The 17899-nt window shown below is 41.2% G+C and overlaps 2 protein-coding genes across 10 annotated transcripts; one reads left to right on the top strand and one right to left on the bottom strand.

The window, feature by feature from the left end:
• The first annotated feature begins 1873 nt into the window (after nucleotides 1-1873).
• On the top strand, nucleotides 1874-10704 carry LOC147210809 (serine/threonine-protein kinase 24-like). Of its 8 annotated transcripts, none has more exons than XM_086116750.1 (12): nucleotides 1874-1965; nucleotides 2364-2511; nucleotides 2736-2969; nucleotides 3071-3127; nucleotides 3665-3773; nucleotides 4290-4447; nucleotides 4678-4863; nucleotides 4942-5090; nucleotides 6073-6196; nucleotides 7247-7315; nucleotides 7401-7537; nucleotides 7656-9951. In XM_086116750.1, exons 2-12 carry the CDS (start codon nucleotides 2476-2478, stop codon nucleotides 7741-7743), a joined length of 1347 nt encoding a protein of 448 aa, XP_085972876.1. In that variant the 5' UTR covers nucleotides 1874-1965; nucleotides 2364-2475; the 3' UTR covers nucleotides 7744-9951. The 8 variants fall into 8 exon arrangements, 6 of the variants coding, with proteins under 6 accessions (XP_085972876.1, XP_085972875.1, XP_085972879.1 ...); XR_015101526.1 differs by adding an exon at nucleotides 10570-10704 and having other exon boundaries at nucleotides 1883-2511; nucleotides 7656-7822; XR_015101525.1 differs by adding an exon at nucleotides 10570-10696 and having other exon boundaries at nucleotides 1883-2511; nucleotides 7656-7989.
• donson (DNA replication fork stabilization factor DONSON) lies at nucleotides 8537-17365 on the bottom strand. 2 transcript variants are annotated; one of them, XM_086116747.1, is made up of 12 exons: nucleotides 16878-17365; nucleotides 15524-15598; nucleotides 14841-15041; nucleotides 14596-14774; nucleotides 13922-13997; nucleotides 13382-13484; nucleotides 13230-13317; nucleotides 12221-12358; nucleotides 11413-11611; nucleotides 10997-11066; nucleotides 10779-10909; nucleotides 8537-10697 (listed from the first exon to the last, which is right to left on the bottom strand). In XM_086116747.1, the coding sequence occupies exons 1-12, from the start codon at nucleotides 17271-17273 to the stop codon at nucleotides 10557-10559; spliced, it is 1797 nt and encodes a 598-aa protein (XP_085972873.1). In that variant the 5' UTR covers nucleotides 17274-17365; the 3' UTR covers nucleotides 8537-10556. The 2 variants fall into 2 exon arrangements, with proteins under 2 accessions (XP_085972873.1, XP_085972872.1); XM_086116746.1 differs by having other exon boundaries at nucleotides 12221-12361.
• Nucleotides 17366-17899: the final 534 nt, after the last annotated feature.

The following is a 17899-nucleotide window of genomic DNA, read 5'->3' on the forward strand; positions in this document are numbered from 1 at the left end:
TGCCAACAACTGACTGTCGGATTATTAGCCTAGCTCACAACTCTCCCCAAATGCTTAATATTCGAGACGTCCTTGACATTTTGCCTAATAGATTCTCGCCATGATTTTCTAAGTACCGGTAGTTCTTGTTGTAGTTCGGTTTGTATTCTCGCATATTGGATTTCCTTGTCCTATGGGTTTGAAAAGTGATTTACGTTTTTTCTCATTCCTTGCCTTTTGTAAGCATTTTTGGTTTTTTTCTTTTTCCTGGGTCTAGGTTGCCAGCGTCCTTTGTTGTACTTTGTCTTCCTTGTGTTCTTTGAAAAAATATTTTTTGTCGTCAAATCTCTTGTCTCTGCCGACAGTTGTGGAATCCAATTCTGCCCAGGGCATTCCGGACATCTGACAGTATGTATGTAAAAGATTTTGATTTGACTGCCTGATGTTGAATCGTACATATTTTGTCAATTAAAAATATAATTCATGCTAAACGATCCATCAATTTACATGGGTTCAGTTCTACTTTTTATACTGAGTACCACCTGAAAAAAACATCGCCAAGTTCCACGGTAACAGCTCACATTACAATACAGTAGCAGTGGACCTAAGTGTTTATCGAAAATGAGACAGGTTTCATTCCCAAGATATATAATTAATTTTGTTAACTACTGTAATATCATGCACAGTTATTAACACTGGTGTTAGATATAGGAAAATTAAAATGTACTACATGTGAAATTAATTTTTTTAAAAGCCTCTTATTAAATGTTTGAAACACAGTCCTCATTGATTCAATGTAAATGTACAGCACTTATCTCTACCGAGCACATTTACTGTACTGTCTATATTTAAATCAATTCATCTGTTGAAATGTATATTACAGCCAGTACTCTTCTTTTCAACTGACACGTCACACCTTCAAACTAAACAGGACGAGAAAGCTATAATCATTCAAACCATTTAACCAAGTCGATACAGTACTGCATTTGCTCTTTAGTCCCTGTAATTAAGTACTGTATACTGTACTATGGTATTTAATTGATTTTGCATTTGTTGGAGTAGTCCGATTCATCTCTGCTGCAAAAGATAATTATTCAGCAGGCCAAAAGTGCAGTAGGTACGTACAGTACATTTTAAATAAACTTTGAGGAAGAACGGAAGGTTGGAAAAAAAGACGGATGGAAGGATGGAAAAAAGAACAGAGGATAGTCTATAATGTGGAGGAGGGAGAGGAAAGCTGGAAGAATTGCAAGTGGGAAAGAAAGATGCAAGAAAACAATGAAATACGAAAGAAAGGAATGAAAGATGAATGGATGAAGAAAGGAATGCTAAGAATAGTAAGAGGGATGATGGAATGTCAGACAGAAGGATGAAAGGAAGGAGGAGGAAATGATCAAAGATAGAATGATAGAAGGAAGGAAGGAAAGGAGGAAGGAAGAAAATAATTATGGAAGGAAAGATCTGTCTTGAAACCTGACTTTGAAGTCCCAAGCCTCTCATACAACGCTTGCCTTGAATCCGTATTTTGGAACGCTAACCTTTAGTTGATATAAAAATGTTGTCTCTGAAGATTTTCTTGTATTGTTAACGGCTCGCAATTCATATGGTGCTGGGTATCACAGAGTTCTGGAAAAGGGTTTGAAAAATGTTGCTTATGTTGAAAAGGGAGACTGATGAAATGAAACATTTTTCAAATGTAGTTAATTGTTCCATTCCTGTAAATGAATTAGTCACAGCATTCACACAGTATTTATTTATTTTACGCAAGGACGCATATTAGCTAACTATGTTTGAATGGTGTGGTATTAACATTTGAACGTACACTTATAAAAAAATTAACTTGTTCGGCGGCTCACACCAGTGTTGTCGTCCGGACCAGAACCGCCCTACGGTACGACGTCATAACTCTGACAAGATGGCTGGGAGTTCGGGGCTAAAGTGAGGAAGGAAACCAAAACACTGGCTGTCTCGACCACATGACGACGAGTTAGTGCGAAGATATTTGCGTTCGGACTCCGTTCTTTCGAGTTCCACATGTGCCATGCCTGGGTCGTTGTTCTTTGAGGCCACTCCTAGCAGACAAGGTTCGGTTGTCTGCTATGATTGGCTAGCTATATAGCGAGCTAGTACTAACCGAAAGACTTCACTTTTACAAAGTGACAGCGGGCTAAGGGCTTTGTAAAAACGTCCTATTGCGTCCCGAACAACATGAGAAATTGCTGCTATCGCTTAACGTCTTCCGGGCGTCAAATTAAAGGAAGGAGTTGAATACCTGAGATCATCGCCTGTCTAACTGTTAGCAAGCGTCTGTTAGCTTGTCCAGCCTTTTATGATGCAGTTTATTTTGGAGGGCAGGGTCTGACACTATTTGAACCCCACAATAGCGGCTAAACAGTATCCGGACCGTATAGTCCCGTGGGCCCAGCTGCCCACACTTGCGAAACATAACGAGTGGTGGACATTGGTGTAGCCAAGGAGCCCTGAGCCAATCCCACTATGGCCCACCCCCCTGGGAACCTGCCAGGCATGCAGGTAAGCGCAGCCTTTTTAGGTCTTTAATATTAGATATGTGTGAAAAATGTCAAATATTAAGTGATTGACACGAACCAGCATCAAGAGAGCTATCTTTTACAGACGATTCCGGTGATAAGTGATTTTCCTGTGACAAATATCAAGAAGGTTATTAATCTTTAAAGCCACGATTTTTCCCCACACCCCACCCCGCTCTGCATGTACCAATACTCATCCATCCTAAGCAGAATGTCAGAGTGGATCCAGAGGAGCTCTTCACCAAGCTGGAGCGCATTGGCAAGGGTTCGTTCGGCGAGGTCTTCAAAGGCATTGACAATCGGACTCAGAAAGTGGTGGCCATCAAGATCATTGACCTGGAGGAAGCTGAGGACGAGATCGAAGATATTCAGCAGGAGATCACTGTGCTGAGCCAATGTGACAGCCCATTTGTCACCAAATACTATGGCTCCTACCTGAAGGTGAAGCTTCAGCCAATTAGTTCCCTACAATTGGGGATGGACAGAACATCTTCGTCACCCACATTTGTGATTGATTCTTGTGATGTGCCTCAACTGTATAGGATGCCAAGTTATGGATCATCATGGAGTATTTAGGAGGAGGCTCAGCTTTAGATTTGGTGAGTTGAGTCACTCCACTGAGCTCTTATTTGATTGTTTTTGTTGTGTGTGTGGGAGTATGTGAAAACTACACAAAGTGTAATACACTTGTGAAAATCAAAAGAACATTGTGTGGATATAGCTCTGAAGATTCTAACACTTTTTCAGTTACAGACTTGGTGTCAGACTTTGCGGCATGCAATCGAAGGAGACATATGGAGAATGAGTAGATGCACATAAGTGCTGTAAAATGCACATTTTGGTTTTGAAGCAGAATAATTCCACTCAAGATGCTCCAATTTCCTTTTGTGCATGTCGGTGCGGGGTCCTCTTCATTGGTGCTAGCAACCTTTAATTATCTTTCTAATCTAAAGGCAGAATATTAATGCATCTGTTCTACTGGATATCACACATTATGGAAGGGGTTAGGGATAATCCAGTGTAAATATCATTTGTATCCTTTGCCGAATTTTTTTCCCAAATGTTAAGTATCGAATTATTCCATAGTTTATCATTTGTATGTGTTGTTTTTGTGATTTTGTTTTTGTCTTTCTAAGATGGAGCCTGGTGCTCTTGATGAGACCCAAATTGCGACCATTCTGAGAGAAATCCTCAAGGGGCTGGAGTATCTGCACTCTGAGAAGAAGATCCACCGGGATATCAAAGGTATGTTTTCATGCAATTTGGTCAAACTGTCTACAGTATGCTCGCCGTATACACTGGAAGAGACTCAACTTACTGGCAGAAGAACATCCTAAATAAAACAGTTGACGTGAAACTATTACGCATATGATTTTGGACCCCATGATGCGCTCGAACATTAAGCATGATTGGCTAATCCCCCCCCCCCCCATTTTTTTTTTTATGGAGTTGGTGAACTGTTTCCACTATTTTGGGAAATTCATACATTTTAGATAAAGAAAACACTGCTGTCTTAGTCATTTCAAGTCAATTTCATTGGGGTCTTGCTTGTATGAAAATTACTTTGGTTGTTGCTGTTCACAATGTCTAATGTCCAAAAGTGCACAGGCTGGCAGATTTTTACTTTTATTTTTCTAATCAAAATCAAACATGTTTGCGTTGCTTTTTTGCTTAAATTCATTGTACTAATTAAAATAATGGTGATAAGTGCGGTGACTTTAATCTTGAATGTTCATTTTGTTTCAACTCTGGTCACCCCAGCCGCCAACGTGCTACTTTCTGAGCAAGGCGAGGTGAAGCTGGCAGATTTCGGTGTTGCCGGCCAACTCACCGACACTCAAATCAAGCGCAACACATTTGTGGGCACGCCTTTCTGGATGGCTCCTGAGGTCATAAAACAGTCTGCATATGATTCTAAGGTGAGCAAAACACAAACACCTAATGATACAGGTGTTACAGGGGAACCTTGAAGGTCGAACGCAAACTTTTCCAGGACCATAGTCTAAATTTCTTTAGATTTTTGATTTTGTTCATTTGTAATTGAGTGAATCTGTTATAATTGTTATAAACCCCATCTTCACTGAAATTTTGTGATTCCAATTATTTTGAGCCAAAATTGTGGCAACATCTCTGAACATTTACATTTAAGGCAGATATCTGGTCTCTGGGCATCACAGCCATTGAGCTGGCGAAAGGAGAACCGCCACACTCGGAGCTCCATCCCATGAAGGTTTTATTTCTGATCCCAAAGAACAACCCTCCGACTCTGGAGGGAAACTACAGCAAGCCACTCAAGGAGTTTGTTGAGGCTTGCCTCAACAAGGAGCCCAGTTTTGTAGGTATTTCCATTGGGCCATTATGTTTTCCTTCAGCCTTAAATTTAAAATGTTTTTTGCGTGTTTTATTTTTGCAGAGGCCGACTGCCAAGGAGCTGCTGAAGCATAAGCTAATTGTACGTCACGCTAAAAAGACATCCTACTTGACTGAGCTGGTGGACAAGTACAAACGGTGGAAGGCGGAGCAATCAAGAACCACAGAGTCCAGTTCGGATGAGTCTGACTCGTAAGTGTTTACTGCCACAGTGTACGGTGAGGGGGTGGACTCCCATCACTGGTTCCGGATTTACATTTTTATTTTTAAGCCAGCATTTTGCGAAATGCTTTTTAGTTTAAATCTCACTTGTCCCGAAAATATACATGTACTTACTGATTCAACCAAATAGAGCGTACCTATCGTGTTGCCAGCCGCTGTTTGGTAGTGGTGTTCTGTTACTAGACGCATAGCGTGCCGCTTGCTTAACCGATTACTTGTACCTTTTCGTTTCCTCTACGTTATAGAATGGGAGCCGAGTGGCATCATGACTTGTCATGCAAGTCCAAAACAGCAGTTCCAAAAGAAAAAACAGAGCCAGCCAGCCAGCAACTACTCACAGCCATGTAACAAAAATTCGATAAATAGTCAAATAAACAGAGTCACCAATGTAGAAGGGCCAAGACCATGTTAATGCACAGTTGTACCGCAGTATATGCTCACACAGGTGCAACATTATCCATAACAATAACAACAATTTTGTGTATTTTTTATTTTATATTTTTACAAATAAAACACCTTTACCTCAGTGTTGGAATAGGAATATTTGGTGTTACGGCAGCTTTGTCATTGTCATGAGTACACGTATTACTTTCTTTATACAATTTTTTTTCATCGATTTTTATTGTGTTTGTGTTATATTCAAGGTGTGTTTAAAGATCTTTAAAGAAAAGGTGCCATAAATGCTAATAATAGAATGCCTACGGTGTCTTTCTATATTGTGGATTTCACATATTGCATTTACGATATTTGTTTTTATAGTGCTGGAAAGTAAAGAACAAATAGTTGCTGTACTTAATTAGATTGTACCGGCGTGTGTACGTATTCTACTCGAGTATTGATTTTTTTTTTTAATCACTCTTCTTCATCTACTTTTGCCACCACTGTGTATTTGTATATGACTTTGCAATGCTACATCACATAAAGCTGATGAGTTGTTTGATATGTACGTTAGGGAGCAGGATGGGCAGGCATCGGGTGGAAACGACTTTGGCAGTGATAACTGGATCTTTACCATCCGGGAGAAGGATCCAAAGAAGCTACAAAATGGCGAGGGACAGTCAGGGGCAACTGAGCAGGTGCCGTGCCACGTAGCTACAGATATATCTTCCAAATCAATTGTGTCCAATACTTGTTTTGGTTTTTTTAATGTAGGGTATCATCTTCTTTTCCTATTGACCTTAACCCTATTCAGGAGTTGCCACAGTCATCTTTCTTCCATCTCTTCCTGTCCTCAGCCTCTTCAACTCTTGTCACAACAGGCTGTCTATTGTCTACCATCTACAAGCCTTACAAGTTACATTTTTGATCTCACTTCCATCCTTAAAACATTTCCTTTCCACTTTAGCTGCTGCTCTTCTGTCACACATCACATCTGACCCTTTCCATCACCCATTCGATCATACCTGTACATTAAAGCCCTGCCATGGCCCACCTTCCCAAGAAAATTGACATGGATCTATATTGATGGTTTAAACTGTAAATACATGTATACCACAAACTATGATCCTAACGCACCTAAATATCACTTCCAACTTACAACATTAAACAGTTCAAATGTTTTCAGAACCCATTAAAAAATAGCAATTGTCAGGCAATAATGAGACTTCTGTTGTTTGTTTGTTTGACAGAGACTCCTTCTTACAATCACAACCCAGGCTAAACTTAGACCCTTCACGACATACAAAAATCCTAAAAACTTGATGTATGACTTCAACATACTGTACCTCCTTGACACTAACTGTTACTGGGCGTAAAAGTACAGCATTATTCATGGGCATAAATTCTCTGTGCTTCGTAGGGGACTTTTCTGGCTCTTCTTGCGTCTTATGTTTTTCTTTTTTCCAGCAAAGCTTAGTGCTGCCCATCACTTACAGTACAAGGTTGCATGTAACTCTAAATTTGGACTTGCCTAAACAATATTAAAACCTAGAAAAAAACAATCACTGTAATGTCTGTGATACAGAGTAACTTCACCATAGTCTCCCTCACCTGTCTTCCACCCTAACCGTTGTTCCAAACACTTGATCCCTAGTACAACTACTGAACTTGTAAACACAGATGATAGCGTTGTTGTTCACTATTGTTGACTTTATTGGTCTTCTCTCACTTTCCATTATTCTCTGCAGACTAAAGACATTCCAAAGAGGCCTTATTCACAGAGCTTGTCCGCAGTCATCAATCCTGTGTTAGCCGAGGTAACAATTCAGCCTCCAAATGCACAATAAATAAATAAATCAAGAACCCATCAGGTTGCTTCTAAAGAAGTGTTAATATTTTCAGCTCAAGGCCAGACATGAGCAAGTGAACCGGAACCCTGTGGTCCTTGACGACTTGAAGGAGGCCATCTTGCGGGCTGAGCAAGCCTACCCTGGCATTTCGGATTCACTGGTGGCGCACATGATCCACAGGCTTCAGAGGTACCACCACCACCTATTGTCCTAATTGCAAATGGCCTGCTTTAATATGAAGGTATTTTTTTTTGTTTGGTTTTTTTGCAGTTACTCCACAAGCAGATCATCCTCTTCTTTCCCATAGTAAATGGCTGTATGCTACCCACCCACGGAACCATCTCTCCTCCCTCCCAGAGGCACCCCCTTCTGCCATTGACCCGTTCACTCAGTAGCAGCTGATCTCGATCAACATTTATTCTGCCGGGACTTGTGCTGACTTTGTCGCTACATGGCATTTTTCCCAGCCAAGAGGTGAGGCTCTCAAAGCCCCAAGGCAAGGCTTAAATCCAGGCTCTGTCTTTTAACCCAAGCCCACACCCTATCCCACCGGAACCTTTTGACAAAGCATGCATGGTGTGAACGTCCTCTTTGCACCAACATGCCTAATGGTAAACAGCGTTCTTCATGGAAAAACTCAGGTAAAGTGCTTTAAGTTGACTGTCAAATGGGTGGTGGTGTCAGTTTGCAGGAGCTGAATCACTGTGTACAAAATGCCCCCCCACACTTCTACTGAAAAATAACAGAATAAGCAGAAATGTTTTTTGTTTTGTTTTCATTTTAAGGCGCATGTCACTTCCTCACCATTTGTATTATTTGATTAATCAGTCTAAGTTATGGAGGCCCACACCTAATAGTGGCCACCAAAAAAGGTATAATCCATGAAATGCTCATTTGTAGTCATGATATTTACTGGAATATCCGGACTACAAAACAGACCTGATTAAAAGTCGCAACAGCTAATTTTAGCCATAAAAACTAATTTGTGCATACATAAGCCATTTCGGACTAATAACCGCGGGTCTCTACATTATTAAATAGGGTATTATCTATATTATAAACACCAGTAGATGCTTTTCCTCACTCCAAACAATGCCCAACAGACAAAGTTACACAGCGTACCAGAAACCTTCTCAGACTCTTGGCGTCACACTAAGCAAATTCACAGATGAGCTTAGACCAGTGTGGCACTGCAGAGACAGCTGTATTTATTGCACTTGTTCCCTTTGCTGAAACACAACGTAAGACACTTATTTTGGCTCTCAATTGCTTCGTCACATAGCCGGGCGTGCCCCTTCTGTGTTTTTGTCCCCTTCGAGAGTCTCTGTCTCACACTTGTCCTTTTCTCGCAGCTATACATCTTGCTCCAACTGCAAATAGCTGATGAGCATTCAGTATGAGGGTGGACTTGGACACTTGCATTGATCCACTGTGACGTATTTGCTCATTTCATTGGTCAAATATGACAAGAATAGGTAAATCCATTGATGGCTCGTCGGTAAAAATCCACAAATATACCACATTACTGCAGGGTTCAAAGTTTAGGGGAGAAAAAAAAAAGCGACTTGTAATCCGAAAAATGCAGTATACAACATGCGCATAAAATGTGACCTCAAAATACTAATTTGTGGACACAAAAAGAGTATCACATGCACAGCAACCACAATACTAATTTATGGATTAAATATCATTCCCAAGAGCAATTTGTATGTCTGAGTAAGCAAATGGAGCACACCTAACTATAACTGCAGTACACAATGTCCTTAAGATAAGGTTGTTGTTTTTTTTTTTTAATATTTAAAAATGCCTCTTGATAATAATGATACCTTGCAATGCCAGGCTTTTCAGGATATCTTTGTAGTTGATCCCCATCGGAAACTATCATTCAAGCATACCCCTATCTCTGACATGTGTAGTTTAAAACCTACCCTCTACCATAACCATTTCAAGAGAAGGTGCACTTTATGTGCTTACTGGCCGGAGCCACCAGATACTGGTGGTCACAAATTAGTGTCTTGTGTGCGTAGAATTTCGAAATGTTGTGCCACAATATCCAACCCCCCCATGTCATGTCATGTCATGTCTGGTACTCCGTAGTGAGTCGATGTGAGGGGACTTGTGGGGCAACACAGCCAAACAATACCATGCATCATGCCCACTTCACTTGAGAAGTGCATTGATTTGTGTTTTGTATTAACTGTTATACTTTCCATTTCATTTTTTTTTAACTCCATGAAAGTGCAGCACTTTCTGAAAGCAAACATTTTTACAGTTGCTAACAGCCATGTGTTTCTATGTTTACTCAAGAGCTCCACAATCTACTGTGCTAATGCAGCAATAATGTTGATAAGTTGTACCACTTGTCAGCACAAGTAAGAAGCGAATTAAGAAATATATGGTATTTTTATAACTGCAGTTATGGAATTATGACATTTTAAAAAAGTTACACCCCAAAAAATAAAGTTAAGGAAATGATTGTGTACATTTGTTTATCATAGCTGGCAGTTTATAGTAGTGTATATAATATTTGCTCAAGTCATTTGAGAAGTTAAATGTAAGATTTCAAAGTGGCATATGAAATAAAGACACAAGTGCATATTGTATGACTCCATGTGTAATTTGTGCATAAAAATGCAATATTTGTCTAATAATTTATGTCGTACACAGACCATCAATTTGATTTTCTATTTGTCCCGATGGGGTCAGCTGGGTGAGGTGAAGCCTAATACCAAGCAACTTTAAGCAAAAGGCGCAAAACACCCTAGACTGGTCCCCAGTCAAAACACGTGCCACAGAAAGACATAAGCGTTCAGTCACATCAAATAGACAATTTAAAGTGGCACACGGGCTCCCTCTAGCAGTAAACAAAGTAATGACTGCCAAAAATGTTCAATGTAACTGAACTGTATTTACGTTTTAACACATTTACATTTAATCAGTCCCCCCACCACTCGTTTTCCAATTCTTTAGGCACAATGTTAATGTTCAAACTGTGCATAATGTTAAAGTTGCTGATATTACTTTATGCTTTTAGTATTAAAAACGTTGCTCTTGTTTTTGATAAACACAGCAGCATGTTTTTCCATGTAGTTGAAGCAATTAAAGTCAAAATTTTGAGTAGATATGTAAGTGCACTTTCATTTTAACCACAAAAGCAGAAGGTGGAAGCACGCACCCGTTTGGCTATGCTGAGTCAACCAGAACCAAATCATGTCTTCCAGGTGTAGCTGTACTTGTTCATGGTGATCTGTGTGAGCGCTGCCTTCCCCAGGCTGGATGGTTGCTGCAGTTGCTGGATGGTGGCTGGATGGAGACCAAATGCAGAGAGGTCCTCTGACCCATTTGCGCACTATCCCAAATAAAAATGCAAAAACATTAGCAAAGTGTACTGTATATTTTAAGTTTTGACCCCCCCACCCGGGCACTTTACTTGTTGCTTGGTTCCGTGAATGTTCAAGATGGCTGTGGGTGCATGGGTGTAAAGAGTGGCCGAGAAGTTTCCTTTCTGGGCTGGCCGTAGCAGGGTTGTGATAGCATGCAGAGAAGATGGCAGAATAGGACCTGAGTGGGGGAAAAAAATAGATACATTGTTTCCCACGGTCTCAGTTGCCCTTCTGGCTTGGGACCGCTCCTGTGTCTGCTATGTACCTGTTACCTCCATACTGCTAGTGTTCTGGTAGGAAGAACCAACCTGGCTCTTGACATTCACACAGCGGGCCTGAAAGGATCACAACGCATTCGGGCTCATCAACTGGGATTGCAAGTCGTGACATTTCACATCGTTTATGGTCAATGGTGGGAGTTGTACTTTGTTTCTGCACCTATGTAGATTCTTAAAAAAAAAAATTAATGAGTTAATTTACTGATTCTAGGTTTACCAGTTTTTTTTTTAAAATAAATATCTGGTCTTCGTCTTAAGGTGTTTCCAGTAATTATCTGGAGAAACAAATGTAAATACACGTTACAGGGTTGGTCAGAATTGACTTTACTATATTTTTCAGTGCAGAATATATTATGTGTCAACTTAAGTATAAAGCGGCAGTACTTTTTCCACCTGCGCTTACCTTTAGCGAATGCATTCCAGCGCCTCTAAAAGCAACAGGGGCCAGGATTGTCGGCGGTAGCCCGGCCTGAGACCCAGCCGCTGCCACCACGCTCTTGCAGTTGATGAGGAAGTTGATGAGCGTGAATGTGTGCGGCCCCTCCACACACACCACCGACTCCGGCCTGCGATCCACGCTCACCGCTCGGCCCTCCTTGCGACTGCACTCAAACCGTTAAGGATGACACCTGAGGGGAAAAAGGGGCGCCGCGATGAAAAACTGGAGAAGTAGTAGAACTTAATTTTATTTTGCAATAACGTGTATTGCAAAACAAATTTTTACAACTGTTTCTTGACCAATTATTGTTGTTTATTTGGTATTGTTTAGTGATCAAGCAATATCACAGGAAAGGGATTGATGTCATACCAATCTTTGTGAAACTAATTCAGTTACTGCTTCTGTCATTGATTTCCGAAGTAAAAGCAGATTTTGCAAATGTCTTAGTCAGAGGTGTCAAATCCAGGTAAAGCCTGCCCCAGTTGGGCTTTAGCCACAAGTGCTCCTACTCAACCGACAGGTTAACAAGCTACCCCAGGAGTTGAAGTGCCTAAAGCAAAAGTGTGACAGGGTTTTTACTTTCAGGACCTGGATTTTTTGTTTTTGATTAAACAAAACAATAATCAGTATGCTTTCAAGAATGATGACAGAAATCTGACAAAATTACTGCTGAGAGGCAGAAAACAGAATTTGGACGATTTTAAGAAAAATAATGGCTCTATATGATTATTAAAATAGTTGTCCATTAATTTCATAATGGGTTAGAGGATACAGTTGGACGCTGATGCGGTCTGGCTTCTTGATCTTGTCCTGGACTCCCATCTCCTTCAGCCACGAGAGGCTGCCTCCTCCATCCTCATCGTCAGCTTCAAGGCCATCTGAGCACAATTCATCGTCTTTGTGCTCACAGCTACTGTGTTGGATGGATAGATGGATTACTATATTATTCAGTGTTCCAATAGTCTCCAAAATGAAAACAAGGGGCAGAGCAGGAAGGCCAAAACATTAACTAAAATATCAAGTGTACAGTATTCGCACGAGTCATTTTTTTAAGCACAAAGATGTGATGGCAACAATAAAAATCTCAAGACTATTTGTCTTGAGCCCCTGACGACCTCCCACTGATCAGTCTCATAACCCCAGGTTATTACTAGTCAATACAGTGAAGTCCCACCTATTCATGGCTCACCATTCAGCTATTTGCTTCTTTTTTTTCCCTCTGCTATTCATGAGAAAACTAAGACATCCAGATTTGTTGTGCTCTCTGTAATGCCTTAGGAAGCAACAAGATGGCATCAAAGACCTGGCTCACAAAGAGAAGGAGTAACCTTTTGCACAGTAATGCATCTGAATTGAGAGACTAAAATTTTTGTATGTTGGAGAAGAGCAAAATTTAGCTCAGATTGATAGCATGAGTTATGGAGTTTCTATCATATGTTTTGCGGTGCTACATGTGTAGTACAAGTGCATAGTTTTTAATGTCACTGATGGTCATGTAAGATGTGTTTGAAATGACAAAGTGTAACTGGAGCTGAATTTGCACTACATTTACACTTTTACAAAATCAATATTGTCAATTTATTAGCGGTGCTTCAATTATTTGCATTTCTTTTTTTACTTTTCACGGCAAGGCATAACTATGTCCAGTGAATCCAATTTTCACATTTTTGTCAATAAAATTGAAATGGAAAAAAAAAAGAAGACTACCGGTAATGCTAATTCAGGAAAGCAACAATTCATTTTCCTAGAAATGAAGCTCAAGGTACAATATCACATCTCACTCTTTTTGCTGACATTCCTCATCGCAAAGATTCGGTGCCTCTCTGCTCATCGTCCTTTCCTCCACTAGAGGCAGACTGAACTCGATACCTGACCACCAATAATGGCAAGAATTAATCACACAAACATCATTTTGGATTCTGCAATAACTCACCTTCTGCCTTCATGGCCTCCCGGAGGCCTCTGGTCGTAGGGGAAATTAGGGCATTCATGCTGCCTGAGCCTCCGAGTCCGGCGGCCCGAAACAACACTGTGAACTGACCGTGTGTGCGCGCGCGCGCACACACACACACACACACACACACACACAGACACACACACACAACCCCTCCAAATTAAACAATTACTACAATAATCTTTACTGTAGTTGTTGCCCTCGTTGCAAGTATGGTCTAGAACAATTTAAACTTGTAAGACAACCTTGGGACAATTTAGACTGAGTGTTCCGTTAACCATGCATGTTTCTGGATTGTAGGAGGAAACCAGAGAAAATCCACGCAAGCACGGGGAGAACATGCAAATTCCACACAGGAAGGCCAGAATCGAACCCTGCACCTCTGCACTGTGAGGCCTATGCGCAAACCAGATGTGCTGTTCTGCAATCGGGAGGATTGCAGAACAGCACATCTTTATTCTTCCCCTCCACATCTGCAATTAAGATGCTATTTCTTAAAGCTATAAAGAACATCTGTACCTGATAGGAGCAGACATAGAAGTAAGGACAAAGTCTGGCCTTTAGTAGACTGTAGATTGATGACAGACTGGCTGACCTGCACAAACATACAGAATTATTTGATTCATGTGCATTTGTGAAACACTCTGTGAACCATGAACTTAGCCCAGTGATTCCCAACTACTGTGCTCTGGGAGATCATCAGGCATGCTGTGGGAAATTCACCAATTTCACTTAATAAGTCAGAAAACAATGACTCATTTACTACAGATAATTAGGGCCCAACTGATTATTCAGCACATATAAGCGCTTTTTACATTTTTGCATTTTTTTGACACATTGATATGTTAAAATATAAGGCAAAGATAATGAAATTCAAAGATTTGCCAAGAATCTGCGATTTTTCTCTCAGTTTCAATGTGAAACAAATACTAAAGGAGAAGGAATTGTAAAACGGCCAGGTGTTATGCCTTTGATTCAAATCATTGTACGGTTAAGACGCTGATACGTTTTTGTAATCTATCGGACTATTAATCCATTATCTCCATTTTACTCTGCCAAATAAAAGAATACCTATCAGCCTCAGCACTCAGAAAATGCATATGTTGAGGCACTTGGAGTCAAAATACCACTTTTGTGACATTTTTGTTTGGTGGAGTGCTGTGAGATGACTCCGAAATGACATGCATCCTTACCATTCACTCATGAGACACCGCTGCAGTTCTGTGTCATGTGCCCAGGGGACGCTCTTTCCAGTAAATCTGCGCTCAGCCTTGATCCTGGGGAATAGTGGCACCCAAGACAGGGTGGGATGCTGCCAATAGATCAGACTCTGCTGGAAGGCACAGCGAAGCTCCGTGCACGACCTAGAATCCTGAAGGCGGCAGAAAGGAACCAAATACAAAACCTCCCTTAGGACACAACAGAAAGGTCGCTGTACCTGTAGATTGTGCGGCCATGAGCTAAACTGTGCTCGGCAGTGCTGGCTGAGCCCAGAGGCTTCCTCTTGAGCTTTAGGCTGCTCAGACCAAGACAGCGACAGTGATGAAGTAAAAATGAGACGGGTCTTCAAGCTCCAGTCGGCTGGATACTCTGTGCACAGAGGGGCTGCTATGGAGAGAGGGGAAATGGCCTGTGGGCTCTAGTTGGAGAGATGGGAGAAACAAGTAACAGAAATGCACCGGAATGTCAAAATGTTGATGTCCCTCAAGAAAATTCAATGGGAATCTATACAGTGTGCCCTCGGTTATCGCTGGGGTTTCATTCCAAAAAGTACCTGCAATAAGTGAAATCCGTGAAGTACAGTTGGATGGAGGGGGGGGGGGGGGTAGTTTTTCATGTGCTACATGTTTATTTTTTTCAAAGAAATTCTGATTTGCGCAGACACATTACTTAGTGGAGGAAAATAAGCTATAGTATCACCCTCTGAAAAAAAATACCCGATATGTATACACACACACACAAAAACACACACACACACCCCTCCCCCGCGTCATCTCCATAATATATATATCGCACAACCCTACTGGTATTCATGAAACATTCAGAAAATGTCATGTCATGATTACTGTGCACTGTTGCATAAAACATAGTGGAAGGTTAGGACATTTTATCCCCATTTACCTTCAGCAGCGGTGATTTAACATCTTCCTCACTTTCCTCGAAGAGAGAGTCATCTTCAGAGAGGGAAAAACCTTTCTGGCATGGGAAAAAAAAAGATGAAGAAATGGACAGCAGGAGCAAAGCAAGGTCACATATCAAATCTTTAGTTCAAAAACTGGGGTCTCTGACACATTAGTTTTGCTGTGTGAAGTCATCAGGTGTGCCAAGAGAAATGACCCAGTAGTCCTTGATGGGTCCCAAAACTATTAGTGTAGTTATTTTAAATACTCTAGATAATATAGAGGCGGCCCGGTAGTCCAGTGGTTAGCACGTCGGCTTCACAGTGCAGAGGTACCGGGTTCGATTCCAGCTCCAGCCTCCCTGTGTGGAGTTTACATGTTCTCCCCGGGCCTGCGTGGGTTTTCTCCGGGTGCTCCGGTTTCCTCCCACATTCCAAAAACATGCATGGCAGGCTGATTGAACTCTCTAAAAATTGTCCCTAGGTGTGAATGTGAGCGTGGATGGTTGTTTGTCTCTGTGTGCCCTGCGATTGGCTGGCAACCGATTCAGGGTGTCCCCCGCCTACTGCCCGAAGATGGCTGGGATAGGCTCCAGCACCCCCCGCGACCCTAGTGAGGATCAAGCGGTTCGGAAAATGGATGGATGGATAGATAATATAGCCACCACTATTCATTTATGTATCCATGCTAGCAGTGTATAGTGAGAGACAGCAAAAGTGAATGCTCTTGAAACAGATGGCAGAAGGGCAAATGAACCTGCATATCCCTGAACATTCACTCTGCTTCATTTAAGATAAGAAAACCTTTATTTGTCCCACAATGGAGAAATTCTCAATTTATTTTAATTAGTAATGTTTTTCTGTATTGTATGTTATTCATCGTGTTATCTTTAATATGTGCTTTGTTTAGGGCAGGGTTTACTCCTTTTTAAATGTTCTATATGACTAAACCTTGACCAAACCTTGCGAATATACGAGAAGGAGCCGCACAATGATGCAAACACTGTTTAATTCTTTACATTGCATTGAATTGAATTATGCTATTACTGTATAGTTTCATAACGTGCAATGCTGTGGAGTGCGATTTTTCACGTTGTAACAATTTCTGTTGGTGTTTTATGAGGGATGAGGGGCTGGAAAGGATTAATGGCATTTCCATTTCAATGCGGACACATGTCTTGGCATACGGGTATTTTCGATTTCCAGACGAACTAGACTTAGAAGGCAACGCACAACTGTAGGTTTGTGAATAAATTAGGACGAGGGGAAATCCGTAAACATACTTCTTGTGACATTTTGTCTGTTGGTGTGCCGTGAGATAGGTCGCATGAAAAATGTGTGCCTTGCCTCAATCACCTGTTTATCGTTATCTTGTCGTCCGGTATCTTCTACTTTGCTCAACAGTTCGGAGAAAGCCAAGTCGTCCCTTTTTGTTGTGAAGTCTCCGCCGGCTTCATCGTCGCCTTTTCCGCCAAGGTTACGTTTCTTCCTTGGGCTGTGTCTGCTGTCAATGTTTGCGAACGGGTTCCTGCGTTTCATCCCACCACCGGAGCGTGTGTGGTTGAAGAAAAGCGGCCCGGGCGAGAAGGGTCGGACACATGACGACGACGGGGAAGAGGCACTTTGCTCAATACCGCCCGTGTCACCACTTGGGCTCGAGGAAAAAGCTTCGCTGCGGGCTCTTTTCCGTCGCATTCGCATAATGTCCGACGGTCGTTTGAAGCTGGGAGAATAGCCCAACTCTTCAGACATTGTGGAGACAGCAAGTCAAGCCGCTAAATACAAAACGTAACGATAAAGTCATGTAAACAGAATGGACCGAGAATTCAGTGCTTTGAAATCCTGGCGCCTCACCGAATGACGTGAACATTTCTTCTTCGTCATCGTCTTGTTCTTTGTTTGGTAAAATGGTGGTTGGTCAGCGCTCATACGCATTACTGCGACCAACCGGCCTGGAGTGTGGATCAAATTCCGAAATTAATGGAGACATTTTATTTTCAATTGTATATCTGTCTTAAATTCTTGCATTTTTCAGTCTCACATTAAACATGTTTTTCATTTTCATTAAAAACATAGCTTTTCACGAGACCCCCCAAAAAAGATGTTTGTTCAGTCATAAACATTAGATCATCAAAGTCCGCAATCCATTTTCCACACTTTAAATTCTTCAAAAAATTGAAGAAAAAAAAGGGACAAATTAGGTTTTGCCCTTACGCCAACAATATCTTGTTTATCTATAATTCAATGCTTCCATGATCACTCGGATATCCGTATTTGGTTTGCAGATCTTTGGAGCCATCTGTGAAATGTTTTGACCAGGAAATGATTGTTTTCAATAAATACTCTTTTCTTTTTTTTTTTTTTTTTAAATGAGGCTG

Source organism: Hippocampus guttulatus, chromosome 1 (assembly GCF_054856545.1).
Source record: "Hippocampus guttulatus isolate MCC_2025c chromosome 1, RoL_Hgut_1.0, whole genome shotgun sequence".
NCBI lineage: Eukaryota > Metazoa > Chordata > Actinopteri > Syngnathiformes > Syngnathidae > Hippocampus > Hippocampus guttulatus.